At 37.8% G+C, this 21186-nt stretch overlaps 1 protein-coding gene across 4 annotated transcripts in view; it reads right to left on the reverse strand.

Moving 5' to 3' along the window:
- Window positions 1-21186, reverse strand: part of PACRG (parkin coregulated) — a 286639-nt gene that overhangs the window by 116747 nt on the left and 148706 nt on the right. For 3 of the 4 annotated variants that reach the window (XM_089530068.1, XM_089530070.1, XM_089530069.1), the window contains exon 4: window positions 19644-19793. The exons of the other annotated variant lie outside the window; for it this stretch is intronic. In XM_089530068.1, the coding sequence (XP_089386194.1) occupies window positions 19644-19793 (150 nt within the window). The remainder of the gene's footprint in view (window positions 1-19643; window positions 19794-21186) is intronic. 4 annotated transcript variants of the gene reach the window in all.

A 21186-nucleotide genomic window follows, 5' to 3' on the forward strand; every position in this document is an offset into this window, starting at 1 on the left:
ATTTCACTGGATGCACTAGAGCTGATACTATTTACAAAAAGTGGAATGCACTGCAAAATACTAGGAAGTAGTTTGTCTCATTTTCTCTCTCTCTGAGACAATATGAATATCACTTCCAGGGGCAATAACCTGAAAAACAAAGTAAAGCCCAATCTAGACAGGCCTTTGCGGCGCCCCCATCACGTGCTAGGGGTTGGCCGAGGGCACACCGCCCATACTTGCCTCACCCCTAGCATGTGACGAAATGGTGGCACCCTATACACACGGGCGCCGCCAATTTGATGCAATGGATGCTTAGCATCCGCACTTCATGCCCCCATAAGGATGTCACGAGTGCGCCACTTTTTGCGGGTTCTTTTTGCTGCACGAGGGAGCCACATGGTTTGTCCGCTGTAGCTTCCTCGCGCAGCAAAACAAGGCACGGGCAGAACGCCCTTTTTGGGCAGTCTGTATCCCACCTAAAACAAACTGTGTACAACAAAGTGTACAATTTCTATTCAGGATAATCCTGGACTTTTATCCTGCTGGATCCTTTTTTTCACTTTTAGTAAAGTCTTACAAAACAGATTTATTTACATCCACCGAAATATAACCTTCCCTTTAGCTCACAGACTAGAAAACACAACATGTGTCTGCATGGGCCCAAATATTCTAGGGGCAGCTCAGAGTATTCTGGCCCCTGAGCTGCACTGATAATCCCCCATTACCTGGCATTCCCACTGTGATGCTGGGTGGCTGTTTGCATGCGCTGCCTGCTGTGCCACCAGGTGCGGCCACTGAGGTGGGTGAGTCATTCACTCTGAGGTCAGAATGAGGCATCCAATATCGATCACATAACTTGGTGCCTCGTTCAGACCACAGGGCAAGAGACTCACAGTGGCCACGCTGGGCAGTACAGCAGGACACAATGTAAACAGCTGCTGGGAAGATCTGGAACAAAATATGAGGTTTTTAAATTTGTTATAAGAGGAGTATACCCTGGGTTTGATGCTGAATGGATCAGACATCTGGACTATACACTCCAGAACTGTAGTTTGGTCGCTGCATCGTTCTGTGCATTGGGATATTCTGGCAAGGCTATAGTTGTCAAAATATGAACCTGAAGTTTCAAATTCCATGTCTGTCATCAGGCCTACATATTCATGTCTATCAAAATGTTACATGTTTATAGTAGAGCCAACCTATAAGCCAAAGCCAGCATATAGCCATAGGTGATGGATGACGACAGCTGTAATTTAACACAATCTGGTAGGCCACATACTCCCCATTCATATGTCTGCTTTTAATGGATGTGAGTCCAGTAAGTTTTCACAAAAGACCAAAACAGTATAATTAATGGGCCTTAATATAGTATGACCCCCTGTCATATTAGGACCCCCCCCCCCCCCCAATTCCAGCATATCATATAGCCCACAAAGGGCTGAAGTACTCCATCAGATCACTGAAATTCTTGGCCTTGCTAATGTTTTCTCACATATTTATATGTGAATCAGTAAGTCATATTTGTCTGACAAAATGTAGTACTAGAAGCAGGGGGGGGGGAGATAATTCCCTCTGTTTTATTTAATATTGATGGTTTCTTCTAATGCTACTGTTGTTCAAGTTCAGAACTTTATATATCCATTTTTTTAAAAAAAAAATTAAGCAAGTCGAATGTTCAATTATTTTCTGAGTGAACTATACTTTTAATACCTTATTTTATGCCAAACCAAGCTATACATACCATGGTTTATATTACTATAATATACCAAAGTGACTTCTAATCTCAAAAGGATGCTAAAATCTTTATCAAAGATTTCTGGATTTTCTAGAGAAAAGGATTCCGCACCCCATGGCTTCAAAATTTGTGGAAATATTACATCTCTGCTTATGGTTCATCAGTAGGTTATAAGTAGGTCTTCAGTCCTAAATCTAGAGTCAAGCTATGGATTTTTGAAACAAAGGAGCAAGAGGTCTGTGGTGGCTAGATTATCAAATGTATTGTAACTCTTAACAACCAAAAGAACTAAAATTACTAAAAAGTAAAACTCATAATAAAACTGTCCCTGCTAGTACAAAGGATATTGAGAATAAGGGTTGACAAGGTTTTTCAACAGCCACTGCTCCTATGCCTTTAAACACAGTTTTTTTTCCCCTCAAGCCACTTGCACTCTTATTTCTAATTCAGAGCCCTCCCTTGCTCAAGTCTGCACGTTTGGTAAGGTGTAAGAATTTCAAATCAAATGAAAAGCAGATATGTCTTACCAATATGAAAAGAATGCCTTATATAATGGTTTCAGAAGTGGGGAGAGAAGCAGAAATGTCCCTTTCTATGAGGTATTGAAAAGCTAATGCTATTCTTTCCTGCATTATGTACAAACCAAAGGTTTTTAAAAAAGAGCATACATTTTTAGTACTTTTAATCTCTCTTACCTTTTCAAAGGCAGCATTGTAATAGATCATATACTTATTACAACTGAAGTTTTTAAAAGTCTGCAGAGAATGAATAAACTAAAATGGGGTTACTACTTCTGAAAAAGACCATATCTTTCAAGATAGCATTTCATTTCCTGTAACTCTGTCTTGAATGCCACAATATATTTATTACAGAAGGCCTGCTTAAAAGATATCTCTTCATATACAACGTCTGCATTTGTGTGATTCTCTACTTTTCCAAATTAAAATGAATTTTACAGCAAATAAGATTAGAGGGTCAAACTACTAACTTAGTAAGGTTTATACTGACCAATAAAGAACTATGAATCAAGAAGATTTCTCAGCCTTCTGTGGTATTAATTCAAGTAAAGTAAATAAGCACTACTATCTTTTTGCAATCATACAAAGTGATAGGACAAACAACTATAATAAGAATGGTATTGGTAAGCAGTAATTTCAGAGTCACACATTTAATACTAATACTTTAAATAATAAACTGCAATAATTAATTTAAAGAATAATTAAAAGAAAAATGAGTTGTTCCAGAGTAATAGGTATCCCATGTTCAAAAGTCTAGGAAAAACGAAGTGGAAAAAGGCCTTCACTGTGGGATACCATACTTCATTTTAACTCTTAGTAGCATAACTATAGCAAATTAACGGATAACAATATTAAACAAACAATAGTCTAAATCCACTTGTTGGTCCCAACTAGAACAGGCCATTGAATTAACTATGTATTGATTTACCAAGTTTCCATTGATTCTATGGCTCCATTCTAGATGGAATTGAAAATTAAATTTAACTCACTGTAGATATGCCACCAAACTACACAAAAAAAGTTAAAACTGCATTAGAAGGAAAAGGAAGTGTACAAAGGGTCTGAGCCTAAATAAATAAATAAATAAATCAGAAAGTTTCATACTGAAACAAGGGAGTTCAGACAAGAAAATCACTGGTGACATTGGTATAGCAAAGACCCAAGTGCCCATTAATTTTAGACACAGTGGTGAGAATACCAAACATTAACCTCACTTAATATTTTATGCTATGATGTGTATGCCCAATGAAGGGGATACAGCCATACCCTATAAAGAATGAAAGTCATTTAGAAAAGGCTACACATCCCTTAAAAAACACAAAGTCAGGTGCAATAGTCTGAAACTTTGTAGAAGGATCAAAGAGATGATTTAATCATTAAGCCAACATCCTGCCACACTGAATGCAAAATGCTCCAAATAAACACTGCTCATAGAAACAGACAGCAGCCCCACCAGAAGGAAGTCACTAAATCAGAGGTCTTGCAAAAACCACCTTGTTTTCAACATATGCAAAAAAAGGCCCAGCCAATTATTGTTTTCTATGCTTTTTAATATCACAATAATTTTAAAAGCCTGATCATTATCCATATTTCATGTGGATTTTGATGGGCCAATAGCCCCGCTGCCCCAGACATGAGTAGAATCCTGTGAGAATGCACAAATTCAGTGAAATAAAATAGAAAATACAGTTTTTTTATCCCAGCTTTAGTAGATTTCATGGTTATCTAATGAAAAGAAATGTATCCAAATATAGTAATAGTCAGAGACATGACTAGTACTTAAGGATACAGCTATCTGTGCTCAGATGTAGTGCACAATCAAGAAAAACTGATGTTGAAAATTAAATGTGAAACTAGTTAGGCAGTACTAGGAGAAACATACTGACATAACCATGACAAATCTCAATGGCTGTGTATATAACATTTAAGACTAGACTTTTTTTTTTTTTTAAAAAAAATCAAATTTAAATGTTAATTCATCTCGGGCATAAGCTGTTCTTTAAGTCTCAACAGTGTAAATGTCTGCATACCATCAGAAGAAGCATTTTGATATGACCCACCATAGAACAGCTTTAAGAAAGGACCACCATTTCCCAGAAGAGAACAGTTTATGCAGCATTTACTAACAAAGCATTAAATTGAAGGCCAACATTATGAGGATGCAGGCTACCTTGGGAGGTAATAACCAAAGGCCAGGAGCATGTAAAAGTTTTAATAGATATTGAATAGCCATTTTATGATCAGTTTAATTTCAGAGCACAGGACTACAACAGATGGGAATAAAGAGATGTATTAGATCCTTAACAGAACTAGACATGACTTGCTGTGCAGGCAAAGGCTGTTCTCCATTAACCTTTCTGAAAACCAAGAAGATAGCCAGGTGCACTTTTATGTATCTCATCATTTAATTTAACTAGACAATACAGAAGAAATAATCTGATGCCAGTGAATTATAGGTATTATAGCAGTTCATACAATCAAGGTAATATTTTTTCATCTTGCATAAGCAAGATCTAAAACTAAACATCTCTATAGGACTGTGCTCCCTCCTCTCTTTCATCCAAGACTGAGCCAACAAGTGAAAGACAATAATCCAATCCTCCTCCTCCTCTTCACCCTCTCTACAGTGAGGATGTAAATAATATCAATTTTTCTTGTCCTTGATTTTTTTCTTGTCTTGTCCTTTGATGAGACATCTCATCAAAAATAAGAGGTCAATGTTGCAATTTTTTTTTTAAAAAAATCATTTTATTTGCATTTTGGAAGTTCTTGCATAAAACAACTGAAGTTTTGATCCAAAACAAAGACAAATTCATGAAATTTTCACAGAGAAGCCCTAAAATCATAGGAAAATATCCCTAAATCCTTATAATCTCAGCCAGCAGGGAGAAAACTTCATTTCTGTGTTTTTAACTGTACTGTTTTTTTAATATTGTGAGCCGCTTGGGTCTCAGTTCTAGAAAAAGAGTGGGATACAAAATCATTATCATCATCATCATCATCATCATCATCATCATCATCATCATCACTCTTGCATTCAAAAACAAAAGGGGAGTACACACTTACTCTACAGTTCATCAACCACTCTCCTCTATTGCTCTCACCTCTTATTCCCCCAGCCCATGAGGTTTGCCCCTGCAGCTACCAAGATCACAAACAACACATACAAAATATGCACAAACCGTGACTTCTACTTTCACTCAGATTCACCTCTGGATGTCATCCCTTCCTTTCATCCCAAGATGTCTTCCTATGTCCTCACCCCTTCCTACGTCCCAAGAAATGAGAAAAAGTCCTCCAAATAAAGACTGCAGTTTCTTCCTTTTTGAAAGATCTCATGTATCAAAATAACATTTTTAGACATCCTCCAATAGCAAATTGATCAAGAAAAGCTTAAAAAACACAGGGGAAGTCAAGCTCAGTAACAGAAGCTGGAGGCAGAAAGCCCTCCCCACCACCTGCTGCCACATTCTCCCACTACCTAAAAGACCAACATACAAAGTTAAGGAACTGACAGGATTTCAGGACCTGACATGTTACTGCAGAGCTATCAAAATAAGCAGTAGAGAAGGTGAAAACCCAATTTAATAGCTGCAGACTTTTTAGCAGTATCTGAAAGAGCTGAGCAGTGATGTCATAATCCTGTCAACTAACAGATCCTTTTCAGTGTTTCTCTAAGACTGTAGTTATCACCTACTTTTAAAATACTCTGTGATAAAGCCTATTAATACCTAGAGCAGGTATTCCTTTTTCTATAGCTATTGACTAACTATTAAACAAAACTAAATTCTGAAAGAGAAATCCCAATGTATTTGCTTTCCTGGAAGTGAACAGGGAATAATGTTCCCAATCTAGTTCATCAATTGGGATCAAGTATGTGTGCAATGCTAATGTTTTAGAATGACTTCCAGAGATTTGGAACAAAAAAAAATACATTCATATGAAGAGTATCACACCTAGCTTCATCATAAAGTGGTCTCATAATATTACTTCACAATAAAGTAATAAAACTGATCCACATTTCTAATGTATCTGAAATAAATCGGTACTGAAAACTGGAATTTTCTCTACACACAGTGCTAGGATATATGTCTGTGGGGCTGTATGCATGGGCCAAAAGGCTTGTGTTCCTTCTGGCCTGGCATCATCCTTTCCAGATGACACAGACCATTAACACCATGCTGACATTGGCCACTCCATCTAGTCTGGAGGTCCTACACTGATCCTGGCCAAAAGAGGACTTAATCAGGTCTAAAAAGACGGGCTGTTTGTTGCCAAGATTCCTGGAAACTTGAAAGCAATAACTGGTAGACTGGATAGCCCCAAGCACCTGCCACCACCATGTCTGCATTTAACCACATGGCTGTAGCCAGGCAGCCCATTACCACCCTTACAGGCCACAGTGGGGGCTGTAAGGATGTGAGAGAGGCAGAGGGAAGGGGTGTACAGATACACAGCATGATGGCGTGTGGGTGTGTAAACACCTGCCCATCATTGCACCAGGTTGGGGACCGACCTGGGTGGAAACTGTGGACAGGATACCATGGGACTGGCCTGTGGTATCCGGCTTGTCTAGTTAGTTCCCAAACTTATCCAAAACTATTTGTAAGCTGCCTATCACTTTAAGTACAGAATTAGCAACAAAAATATTGAACTAATTTTGTTAATTACATCAGTAAATAGCTATTTCATTGATATGAAAAATATTATTGAATTAAATATTTCATGATTTAACACCTAAATTTCTGTCAATTGTGCTAGGAACAATACACAAAAATATATAGTTAAACTGAAAATATACAGCCTTGTACACAAATATTCCACTGTTGAGCTCAAGGCAACATATGCAGATCTCTACTTTATTTTGTGGGGTACATCAGAGTAAAGCAACTGACTGGCCCAGACTTTCTGCCTAAACACTGTCCTTCTGAGACAAAGAACTGTTTTTAAAAAAATAAAACTATATATATACACACAGAGGGAGGGACATATATTACCTTTTCAGAACATAATGAGGCATGAGGTGGGAGAAGAGAGAAGTACAAGGTGTCTATCCTAAAATAGATTTGACTGAAAACTGTGCTGGTCATAGAGTGAGTGGGCTCACATTTGGTCAGGGTTGTATAAATCCTTTTAGATATCCCTAGCTTCCAAAGGAAAATCTTAGCACAGAATAGCAAAGAACTGACCCAAGAATCACTGTGTCTGATGTAGAAACAGGGCATTTGGCCATGTGGGTGCAGCCAGGTGCCCTGTTTTCACATTAGATGTAGCAACAGGGGTCTTCTGAGTAGTGGCAATGATAGAGGAAGGTAAGGGGCATACAATAGTAACAGGTTCATGGTGCAGGGGTGGGTGAGTAAACATCCACCTGCCCTGTGCTGGCCAGAGGATCTATCGGGTTAGGACCGGGCCAAGATAGCACAGGCTTGTCCCATGCTATCCTGACTAGTCTGCTTAGCTGGTGGGCCCTTGGTATCCATGGGGGACCCCCTCCCCATGGATAGTAAAACCAGTGGATGTTCAATTCCCATAGTACTCTATGGTGGCTCGGCCATGTGGCCGTGCTACCATTGGGGACAAGAATACTTTGATACACACATCCCGGCTGCCTGAAGTGAGAAGCCCCTCTCACTATGGCAGGGGGCTGTTTTCTCCTCCTCTTCCCACTGCCATGGCTGCCACACAGTTGTGGTTACCTCTTTTTCCAGCCCCCCCTCTGGTCCATCTGCCTTGGTCCAGGCCTCTGAGGGAGAGAAGAACTGCTGGACCTGATCCCCTCCCCTCCTCACCATTTCCTTCTCCTTTTGTGTCATGTCTTTTAGATTGTAAGCCTGCGGGCAGGGAACCATCTATTATCCCCTCTCTTGTAAACTGCTCGGATTCCCAGTGATTGGGCGGTATATAAATAAATCCTATTATTATTATTATTATTATTATTATTATTCCTCCTGCCCTTCTTCTCTCCCGCTGGCCACCACCGTGGCCATTCTTCTTTCCTCCTCCTCCTCCTCCTTCCTCCTCTTCCTTCCCCCATTGAGCCCCATCTGCTGCTGCAAGCTGTTCTTCCTTCCTCCTCTCCCTCTCCTCCCCCCCCCACCACCGCAGCCGTTCTTCCTTCATCCTCCTCTGCCAACCGCTCAGGCTTAAATCCGTGGATGGCAAGTCTGCAGTTACGGAGGGCCCACTGTATTTTTAGAACTTGTTTTTGTTTTCTGGCATATCTCTGTTTTTCCAAGTCATGACAAGGAATAAATGGCTTAATGGGTTTTTAGAAACTACAAGAACAACCTATGGAGAGTACAAATGTACATATTTTGTACCTTATTTCAGTTCTCTTTCTCTCCCTCTCTCTGTATCTAACCCAAATAACTCAGCATTTTTCAGCAAAACAGGTGTCATAACATGCATTTGAATACATATCAATTTCTCAATGATTTGCAGAACTCTGGAGATAAAAAGGCTTTAAATGTAATTATGACTGCTTGTTGGAGCTGAAAGACTAATCATTCTGGATGGCAAGTACAAAATTGAAAAATTCCATCAAAAGGAAAACAAAACGTCAGCATAAAATGTCTTTTGGTAGTGCTGTATTCTGACACATCTTTACATGAAAACTGTGCCAAGTAAGGTATTATGCAAAATATGAAGCTGCCTCTGAACATGGTGTGATGTGGTCAATACTACACTCTTTGTAGTCTTGAGGCTTTCCTATTCTTAGTGATATGGAAGAATGTCTATCATGGCAATTGCCAAATGTGCCCCCATTATGATCCTACAGTGCCCACCCTCACAGGACAGAAACAGGCTATACACTAATGACATCTCAAACTGGTCACTGTTTGTCTTCCTCTTTTCCTGACATGCTCCCCATCTATAACAGTGGATTAGCAGACAACAAATCTCATCACACACTTTGCAAATTTGTAAAGCTTTGGAGAAAGCTGGAGGGAAATTCCATCTTTTTCATATTCTTCAAATCTTTTCCATCTTCAAATGTGAGAAGGATAGGCTTTAGGTAAATTTCAGGCTCTTTCCCAGTTTTAGCTTTGTGACACTCGTCAGTTTCAAGCACTTTCCCTTCTATATCTTTATATCTCCCCCTTAACACCTTCCCTAGTAGAACACGTTATAAAGATGTTTAATTTATCATTTACGTGTGTGTGTGTGTGAATTTAATGTCCATGGAAGTTAAACAATTATATGAACAACAATGTGAACAACCATGTGAACCTTATGCGAAGATAAGGGTAGAGAAGCTACTATGTGAAAAATTACATGTTGACTTTGTATCAAGACATTAAAAGATGCAAAACTATTACAAGTTTACAAGATTGTGCTACATATACCTCTAATGCCTCACAGCAAAATTTACACTGAGTTTGCATTTTACGTTACGGGCAATATTTAAATGAATGAAATCATCTTCATGTTGAAACAACTAAAAACAAGAACTGGTGCAAATTAAATGTTGCCATGCCTTGTGGTGGATGCTACAAAGACCTAAGACAGGGACATGTCAATTTTGTCAAATGGAAAATATGAATATGGGAACTTGTACAATTTCATATCTGTTGATTATTACAAATAGAAAATATTAAAGTTTAGAGGATTCCGATCTACTCTCTCTCTCTCACACACACACACACCCCCAAAAGGGAATAACACAGAACATAAGTGAGGGAAGAAATTAGGAGTGAGAGGAAGGCTGGGGATGAAAGGGGAAAGAAGGAAAGGAAAATGGATTCCTAGTGCAGGGAATGAGCTTTCCCCCGAGCTCATGCAGAATTCCTCAGCTTCAGATTAATATGTAATAGTTCCTCAACATTACTTTCAAGTTTCTGACTAACTTTGGAACTGACATTCAGAAAACATTAAACCTTTCATAACAAAACTGTCAAAAGCCTTGATGTTCCTTTAGCTGCCTGATATCTTGGTGCTGGAAAAAGTCAAATAATTTCAGGTTGTAGTCAAAAGCCTACACTGTCTGGAAACGGTCATTTTGTCATAAAGGACTGTCACAAGTTTCCATGGCACCTGCTTATTTCTGCTTCTCAATTCCAGATGGTTTCTAAACGATTTGCCAATATTTATTTGTGCTTTAAAAAAAACCCTGCAGAGCTACTTATCATTCAGAGTTTGAGTTTTGAGATATCTTTAAAGAGAAACGCATTACTTCTCAGTGTATCAACTGTTTTCATTTTTATTGGAATAACTCTAGTAGAAACATGAGATATGTTCTTAATTTTTAGTGTTGGTGTGATCTAGGTTTTTTTTTTTAAATAACCAACTATATGGTTCACAAGTGTACAAAGATGTTTTTAGTTTTGTTGCTGTGTGCCTTCAATTCATTTCCTATTTATGGTGAGTCTAAGGGGACTCTTTCATGGGGTTTTCTTGGCAAAGTTTGTTGAGAGGGGGTTTGCTTTTGCCTTCCTCTGAACTGAGAGAATGTGACTAGCCCAAAGTCACCAAGTGGGTTTCCATGGCCAAGTAGGAATTTGAACCTTGGTCTCTCAGCATCCTAGTCCAGCACAAGGAGCATTCAAGAAAATGAATTACCACAGCAGTTTTGCACCATTTAATAACATTTTATCTAATTTTTTTTTCTTTAAAAAATGACCCTTAAATGCTCACAACAGAAAAAAACAATTTCAATGGTAACTTCTTCAGATTGGCAGAGAAGGCATAACAAAATTCCATATCTGAAAATGAAAGCAAGGCAATGTAACTGAAGACTATAGGGCACATATGCGTGTATGTGCTCAGTGAATCAAATTGATCATGGGACAAGATTAGAAAGGGATATAGTAATTTCTCCATCATTTTTGTCGACAAACCAGAAAAGTACTTGCGAGTGGTGTATTTGATGCATCACAATTTTCATATATAGGTCAAAAGGTCATGGAATGAATGCTAGCAGTGTATCAGCCAGCAAAAACTGTAGTGAGCAGAAATATACTGTGTGTGTATCTATAGTGGGAGAAAGAAAGTCGAAAATAGGAAGCATGTGATGTAAACAAAGAATCAACATCCTTGGACTGAAGCAAAACCCTTGAACCTCTGAAATTTCACTGATTTGGGAAACTCTGTCCACTGTGTACATATAGGTATAATGGTGAGAATAGTGTTTAAAACAAAAACAAAAAACAAACAAAAAACAAAGATAAAAACAAATAAAAACAAATATTTGTGCTTAAATCAACATTAATTGCAATTACAGTGGTAGGAAATAATTTTTGTTCTTTGAACTCTTTGGTGGAAAGAATTCCATAAGCTATTGAGCAATGTGCTATAGTCACTGGATTTGTGATAAAAATGGGAACAGACGTCCTCACATACCTAGCACCACCACAATCACAAGAATTCAGTATCCATGTTCAGCCAAAAGCTGAACAGGGATACTTTAAAACTGTTGTGGTGAACATACCAAGGTCTATCTAGGTGCTTGGGGATATTTGGGGGTGGGGTTTATATGTGCAGCAGTCACATCCATAACCCAAGGTTTTCTGCTCCATATGCTCAGGTTTTGTCCTCTTTGCTGCCATTCTATAGTCCTGATCAAATGTTTGACTGAACACTAAAACAATAGATGGGGACATAAACGTGCAAATAAGCCCTGTTTCCAACATAAACACTTGGAAGGAAATTAGACATGTTCACATGTTGAGTGCAAAAGACTCTGTAACTGTGTTTGACTCAACATGGTTACAGGATGGCAACCCAGAAAAAATTGGCTTCCTGCTCATGCCCCCCACCCCACCCCACAACATTCAGCTGAGCATGAATGTTTCTTCAGACCACTATATGCAATGAACAAAGATCTAACTTATATATTGACACTCAGAGATATTGGGGAGCAGGGCTTACCTGCCATCCACATCCTTGTTACCAGTTTTACCCCATATGTGTTCAAGTAAATTCCTGAACAGCATTTATTAAACATTCAAATAACTCTTACTGACATCTCATTGATCTCCACAATCTCACTAAAAGATTATGCAGAAAAAGATTTGGTGAGTCTGAAATCACTTTGAGCAATATAGCTGCATCTGAAACTGTATGAGGGATAAATTGATTGTGTTCAGTATGAATACAACAATCCAAGGGAACATTTCAAGATTAAACATATAACAAAGAATTGGAACTGGATAGAAGTGGGGATGGAATAAAGATTTTCCCTTTGATGTTCTCAGCTAACTCTGTTCTTGTTTTTATCTTGTAAAAATCTGAAAGCCAGGTGCAAATACAGCGGAACCAATTTCCAGAGCTTAGAAATTTTGTACTGTCTTTCACAGACATATTCTCCCTAGAACATAATCTTAATTGAGTACATTAATTCAAAATATGTGTGACAAATAAATGCAACCATTTGAATAATTAAATGAAGACAACGTTGCACTACAGATTTTACACAGAAATATATCACTTTAAGAAGTGAAGCAAATTTGAAACCATATGTCCTCCTAGAATGTAACATATTTGTTTACAAACATTCATGAAAAGTGAAGAACTGTGCAGAAAATAAACATAACTTCTTGTAAATCACGTAACCTGTTTTCCAAAAGGACTCCTAAAATAAATGTGTGATCATGTTGCATATGCAGTCAGTTCTTAAAACCATTGTGGGCAAATCTGTTCCTAAGAAGTGCAATGATTGGCAGCAATAGCACACTTTCAAAATATGCTTTAGAGAGTTTGGAGAAAGTCCTGCTGCCTAAGTCATAATGCCAGATTATGCTCTAGGTAGTTATATCCTTTTCAACATATCATTTGGCTAGCAATTGTTACAAATTGCTTATGTTCTAAAGAGCAAATTCTGTACCCGTACTCTGGTACTTTCACTAGGCTATTAATGTCTTGATGCTGTTGAAGGGTGCATGTCCTCTGACATGGTAGACTTTCTCTTCCCTTTTCTTTTTTTCCAGGCATCTAAGATGCTGAACAAATTAGACTATTAGCACAACAGAAAGAACAGCTAAGTATTAATAACTTTAAATTAATCATGGTGAGTTTGTTCTATTTGGTACAGGCTAATACTGCATTTCCATCTAAGAAATTAATCAAATTATACAGCAGTAATAAATAGGAAGTGTTATAATTCTTCAAATGTAACACAGTATGTTGTTACAAGCAGGGATGTATGTTATAAGTTAGGGTTGCCAGGCCTCAGGGTGCTGGATGGACTGCTCCACTTCTCCTGAGATAACTCAACAGAAATGGCACTGGAGGAGGAGAAAATTTCACTTTTGTATGTGAGGTGACTTTAGATCCTAGTCACTCTGATGTTTGTATGTGTGTTGCCCCAAAGCCAAAATGAAAAAAGGAGACTGGTTAGATACGTTGAGTAGATTCACTTGGGTATGTCACGAATTTGGAATAAGGCAAGGGAGTGGGGTGCCAGTGTCAACACCCAGAAACCTTCTTGTTTCATAAAACCTGGTGGCAACAGTGCAATATCTACCATCCCGCCCAAAAAACTCTCAAAAATCTAGTGAAAAGCTTTCCACGTGCTCCAGCAGCACCATGGGCCTAAAAAAACACTCCACATGTCATGTGTGCTTTAGATAAGGCTATGTGGGATGCAAGCTCTAGCAGGAATAGTGACAACTGTTTCAGCTATTGGTCATGTCTTCTGGGGGGAGAAGATCCCCCTAAGCTCAGTGTTGTTGTATTAACATGTCCCCTGGGTTACATCTAAATCTCCTTGCCGTCATGCCCATCCACAATCAGCTGACCCAGATGCAGTGCCAACCTCACCTTCAACCCTTGCCTGCCCCACCACAGTGAAAACAGCTCTGCGACCTTAAAAAGGCCTGATCTCAGCTTTGGGCCTTGAAATCTCAGGTACTGTGACACTGCTGACTAAACAACCCTAGATAATCTTGAATTGATACTTAGGAAAATTGATGAAAGTTATAACTGCATATGGGACATGGTGGCTTAGCGGTTAAGACAGTGACTCTGACGATAACAACCTTGGCAGATTGGCAGTTTGAGACCCAACCTCATGGAGTGACCTCTTGTCACTAATTCCAGTTTCTGTCAACCTAGCAGTTTCAAAGTATGTAAAGGTGCAAGTAGATAAATAGGTACCACTTCAGTGGGAAGGTAACAGCATTCTGTGCAACTCAGTTTTTATAGTCATGCTGGCCACATGACCATGAACATCTTTGACAACACTGGCTCCCCCTGATTAGTAACAGACCCCTACAGTTGGATGCAACTAGACAATCTTGTCAAAGGGGAAACCTTTACCTTTTTTTAATAACTGCATACCCCTCAGAGTTAATCTCATTGAATTGGGTGGATCAGATTTGTAAGTCAATATTTATAGACCTGTATGACAAATAAAGCTATCAATTAAACAGGTACAGCAGGATTTAGAACTTTCTGAGAGGGATCATGTTATGGACACAATGGACCCGGTAAAAACAAACAATTTATAGTGGGGAGAGGTGGTTAAGACAAAAACAAGAAACAGCAACAAGAAACTAACCATAATTTCATATATTAAAGAATGTCTGTACACAATTTACACTCCAGGTTTCTTTCTAGTATTCTTTTCTTTTTCAAGTACAAAAGATCCCCTCTTCCTTTTTTTTTTAAATGAAAGATTGCACAGTCTTGGAATTAAATTGCTGAACACTGTGACCTGCTAGATTTTTAACCATCTTAAATCAAGAACTCAGCACACCTATACCTCACATCTGTTTTTAGACCAGTAGTGAAAACTGAAAGATAAATGCAATTCTCCTAAGTAAATTAGAATTATCTTGGTCACTTTCCTCTTCAGTGTTCTTTTGAGGAATAAATATTCTCAGCTCTTCAAGACTACTGACATTTATCTAAACAATTTTAACTTACAGCAGAAATGGGGTACAGTTCTCTTTTTGTAGAATGGCTAATGTTTAAAAGGTATATTTCAAGCCAACATCTACCTTCCCATACATAAAATTAATCATCCAGTTTATCATGAACCACCGCCATTCCATTTATGCCACAAGACAGAAGTAAAATATGTGGAGAGAGCAATTTGCCATTTAAATGTTCTTTCCGCAGCTGGAGATGTTTTTTGGCAAGAAATATGACTTTTTGTAAAGAAATGGGGAGTGACAGTCATGCCATAAGAACATGTGACAGCCTAGCAGGACAAAAAAGCTTTCACCAACTACTGAAAAAAAAACCTGCCTTGCATGGATGCACTTTGATTGTATAAATAGTGAGGAGGAAAATATATTCACTTTAATGAACTTGGAGTTTTAAAATTCTCATAGGTAAACCAAAAGTATATGCTATTTTGCAGAACAATCCTGTCATCAGATGACATGCTACAAACTACTAAGTTTACAGAAAAGATTACACTACAAACTCCATAGTTTCTTGAAGGTTTTGTGGAAAGCAAGTGGTCCTAATTAGATTATTGAGTTATGGTTGGAGTCAGTGTGACTGACTTTAACATGATGTGTTTAAACGAATGCTTTCAGAATCTAGATTGAGTCATTGAGCTATTTCAATTCACACTGGATTCACCAAGTAAGTTTGTATTGCAACATCAGAATAAACAAATATTTTGCTGAAAGGCAGGGTAGGAACATTTGTCCCCAACTATCCCAGAGATGAAATGTCAAAAAGTAATGCATGCAAAGTACAGGTTGCAGAAGTAAAAACAAACAAACAAAACAAAAACACTTGGCAGAAGATACTTGGATATTACACAATTTGGCATGCATTAGCACCTTCAGTTCTTCTGGCTCTTTGCAAAGTTACTGTTTTCTGTACACTGAACCATACTTTCACATCTATCTCAAAGAGAAACAACCTGCATTGTAATCATAGAATCATAGAGTTGGAAGAGACCACAAGGGCCATCCAGTCCAACCCCCCTGCCATGCAGGAAATCCAAATCAAAGCATCCCCAAATGATCAGTAGTGGTTGTCTTTGGTCCAAAAAAAAAAAAAAAAAGGGGGGGGGGAGATAGAGAGAGCTTGTTTTTCAGGTCCTCAGGAAAAGGATATTTGCACTGCACAGTTATAGCAGGTTCTTCCTAGTTTAACTGCAATAGCTTCATCTCATGGAATCCTGGGTTTTGTAGTTTGGCAAGGTACTTAGAATTCTCTCACTAGAACCACAGCAATATTGCTCTCTAGAACAATAATGTTTTTGCTTCATAATGTTCTCTAGAAGAACAATATTTTTGCTTCAAAAAGTACAAATCCCAGGATTCTTGGGATGGAGCCATGACAGTTTCAGATATCAAACTGGTGTAACTGTGTAACATAGGCTAAAACACACAACGCCATGCCAAGCAAGAACAACAGGGCTAAAAAGGAGCTGATGAAATCTGCTCCTTCTGGCGGCCTGGATCAGGACCACAGCACTAGCCTGGATCTGAACTGGACCCATGTGGTTGCCACAGTCCTCGCATGACTGGGGTTGGTGTGGTCCTGGCATTGTCCTTTTGACCTGTCTGCTTCAGGCCATAGACACACTCACAATTTAAATAGATGAAAATGAATGTGCCTTTCATTCTGTATGCTGCTGAAGTTGATAGGCTTTTGCGTCAAAATATTCTGAACCATTTAATTTACACAGTAATTCACAAGCTATTATTGATCATTACTAATTAAGATAAATTAATGACAATGTTTTTGCTTCATAAATGTACAAAATAATTGAGACTGCTTTTGTTTGACAACATATAATAATTGTTAAAGGAGATCAACAACATTTTTGCTTATTGGCTATGTTATGCAAAACAAAAACAAAAAATGTTTGCTTAGTCTGGTACCACTGTTGAACACTTATCAAACTGATTTCTAATCTGCTCATTCTAATATCCTTACAGCACAACACTTAACAGTGCTTCATGCTTAGCTTTGAAGATTTCCTTTGGTACTCTACCATAAATTCTGTCTTTTGCCTTAAAAGCATAACATGCATTTTATTTCTTCTAAACATTCATTTACCTCTGGCACTTTCATGAAACTCAGTTTACACAAGGAGGGCCCATTATTTAAACAACAACACTTTCATTTTTAAAGGTTTTTTTATAGTTTTATAGACTACAGCCATTTGACTGTATAAATTATAAAAAGCTATGGAATGCACTCGAAGACATAGGCATGCAACTACATCTTATAGTTTGATGAGTAATCTGTTCCAAGGACAAGAGGTCACCATCAGAACAGAATTCGGGGAAACAGAGTGGTTCCCAATAGGCAAAGAGGTCAGGCAAGGCTGCATCCTATCACCTTACTTGTTTAATTTATATACTGAAAACATCACGAGAAAAGCAGAATTAGAATTAGAAAAAGGAGGAATGAAGATAGGAGGAAGCAACATAAACAATCTAAGATATGCAAACGACACCATAATATTAGCAGAAGACATTCAGGAATTGAAACAGTTAATAAGGAAGGACAAAGATGAAAGTGCAAAGGCAGGTCTGATGCTGAACATAAAGAAAACAAAAATAATGACCACAGAAGAAATGCACAAATTCAATCTAGACAACAAGGAAATTGAAATAGTTAAAGAATCCACGGGGTCGACATGAGTCAAAACTGACTCAAGGGCAGCTAACAACAATTTTATCATTGTATAATTCATTTAAAAAAGCATTTTGTAAAGTTAAGCCAAATTGTAGTACTGTACAATATTAATTTCAAGAGAGAACCAGCGTGGTGTAGTGGTTTTGGGTCTTGGATCAGAACGCTGGAACTAGGGTTCAGATCCTAGCTTGGCCATGGTAACCCACTGGGTGAACATGGGCAGACTCAGAGGAAGACCATGGCAAATCTTCTCTGAACAAATCTTGCCAAGAAAACCCTGTGATAGGGTTGCCATAAGTCAGAATGACTTAAGGCACACAACAACAACAAATTAATTGCAAGAATGGATTAAAGTGGTAATTATACTTTTGGCATTATTCTAATTAAAAAACAGCACCAGTAGTAGTAATAATTGGGTTATCTCTGAACAAGAGAACCAACAAATAATATAATGCAACATAAGACTTATAATTATCACAGTAGTTAATATTTCAGTTATTTTATTCATGGTTTGAATTGTCTGTCCAATACATAATGGTATATTAGAGCTATACTGGACTTAATTTACTTAAAACATACTTTTAGGCTATATGTTTTGGTAGGAACTATAGCAAGATCAATTAAAAAAAATAATGAGCCCTTAAAATACTTCGAGAGAAAGGAAAAGGCATTACTAATTATTTATTTTGAGATCTGAAGTTGCTTTTCATTAACATTTTAGGAAGGAACACCAGCAAACATGCATGAAAAGAAAGGTACACATACAACTGTCTATCCATGTGAATGGGAAGAATCTTGCTTCTATTGGAATTCCATTTGGATGTCAAAGAAAAGACAAGAACAGTATTAAGTCGCCAGCTTTCTGCACTCTACCATATTTTTAAAGGTATAACAGATATTATTCTGTTTATTATCTAATGTTAAACATCTCTGCCCCTTTCCTTCCCAAGTAATGATTAGTGTCACTGTATCAAATATACTTTACAGCCCATGAAGTAAACTCTGAACAAAATCAATAGTGTATGTCAATATAAATGAAAAATATCAGAAAGAAAGGTCAGTGTACATGTTACTGAAACACCAGGAATTTCATGTGCATCCTGTGAATCATACAGTCTTTATTAGCATGACTCTCAACAACTAAATTAGTATATTTTGCACTGACCTACAAAAAATGAAAATTGCATAAAATAAATGGTCAATAAACCATTTTTAAAAATCCAGAAATAATATCATGGAACAAATGGAAGCTGGTGCAGGGATGCAAACTTTTTATGGTCATCCATCAGAGAGCAGACCTAATTTTAAAAGAGTTAAAATAAGATCCATACAGTGACTGTGAAATACACAAAACTGTGTAACTTCCCAAAACAAACACCAAAATATTTGGCAGCGGAGCACATATCACTTTTTGATGACAGAAATATAAAGATTTTATATATTTTTATATCAACAAATATCTTAACACTGAATGAACAACTAAAAATCTGGGTACCAAAGTGGACAGCAATGTTACTAAACTTCATCAATTAGTGAAATTCAAAGGAAGATCAAAAGGTGTTTCCTCAACTTGTTTGTAGAAAAGATGCAGGGCAGGGATGCAATCAATGCATGTAAAAAAGTACTACAAAATGTAACAGATTTATTATGGGAAGGCTGTAGAACTGCTGTAGTGCTGTGTTGAATAAGCATTGTGCATAAGGAGTAATAAATGAAGTTGTTAATGATGCTGCATCTCTGTGGAATAACAGAGGAGATGATGCAAAATATATCTGAGTTTATGTGCAACAGTAAATTCTAACTACATCTCTGCTGGAGGGCCTGCAAGACACAGAACTGCTGGGATCACTCACCATTCTTATTCTTAAAGATGTTTAAAATGGGGAGAATCTGGCGATAATAAGGCACTAAGGCTTCCCCCACCATGTCAGCTGATACAACCAAGTGCTGGAGGACTTTGAGCGTGATGCAGATGACCTGTCGGTTTCGAAGGTTCAGCGCATCTTTGATAAACAAAAAGAGACAAGCAGAAAACATTAGAATTAATTTCAAGAACGTATAAGGGAGCAGGCGAAATCCTCTAATGGACAAATTTAATTAAACTGTACTCTGCTGGGGATTGTAAGTGGGCCTTTATTAGCCCAGCTTTGAAGGAACCCAAAGATGGATTGCAGCCTCAATGTTATAAAACACTGCCTTGTCTGACGGTTATTTGTTCCCACAATTTGTGCTGACTCCTCACTAACCCCAAGAAGGCAGCTCATTATTCCTTCTTGTTGCCTATGTTACTGGTTCAAAAAAAAAAAAGGTGGGGAGGAGGAAAAGGGAAAGAAAGAAAGAAAGAAAGAAAGATCACTAAGCACCAATGGGACCAATCGAATTGCAAAAGCAACCCACAAATGTTGACAACAGAGACATTCTAGTGCAACAATTAGCTTGTTTGTATCTGCTTGCTTGGCAATCATTTTATTCATTTCAATTAACAATTCCTACTGTTTGAGAAGCCAACACAATGAGAAAAATGTTTACAAAGAAAAGCTTGTAGGCTTCTTTAAAAGACAAACAAATCTGATAACTAAGGATTCTATTTTGCCTACTTGAGAAATTTTTGTGTAGTTTAAGACAGCTGAATGCTGCCATTGCTTTCAATATATCTTTTGTCCTTATGCCATTTTGGATTTCAGAAAAACAGGCAAAGAATATTGTATTCTCCTTTGTATTTCAGGAATAATCATATTTTCAAATGTATAATTTGAAAGCAAAAGCCTTCACGTTATTGGCCTCCGCCTCCTAAATTATGCAGCTTGGGAGCAAATGCCACAAATCATAGGTTTTAATCTTTGCCACGTCTCTACACATATGCAAAGTAAATGGAAATAAGGGTGTAAATGCCATCATTCTCAGAGGACAATTTTAATCCCACTTACAAAGCTATGTAAGACTTTCTAATGTTTAAGTCTAGGAAAGATGAAGGGTGGACAATATTTTGAAACACTTTTTAAAAACAACATCTAACTATTAAAAGATCATTACAAAATTCTACACATCATAGATGTCAGGGTCTGAAAGGGGAACAGAAAAGATATGTTGTGAACAAACAGTAATGTGTGTGTGTGTGTGTGTGTGTGTGTGTGTATCTCCTGAATACGGAATGATTGTCAAGGGAAATAAATAGAGAAGCAGACACCTTATTAAATAGAACACGGCATAACATCAAGGCAAGCACAGAGGTAGGTGGCTATAACCAGGTGGCACTACCAAGGAGATTGGTATGAACAGAGAAAGTGAGATGCTTCTGTTGCATAAATAACTCACCTTGGCGATATACCTAACAAATTACATTCCACCTGCAGTGAAAGTGATCACATGGGTTCTCCATCTAAGGCAGTCTGCTCT

This window comes from Sceloporus occidentalis, unplaced genomic scaffold (assembly GCF_023333645.1).
Source record: "Sceloporus occidentalis isolate IW3139 unplaced genomic scaffold, rSceOcc1.0.p SCAF_6, whole genome shotgun sequence".
In the NCBI taxonomy this organism is placed as follows: Eukaryota; Metazoa; Chordata; class Lepidosauria; order Squamata; family Phrynosomatidae; genus Sceloporus; species Sceloporus occidentalis.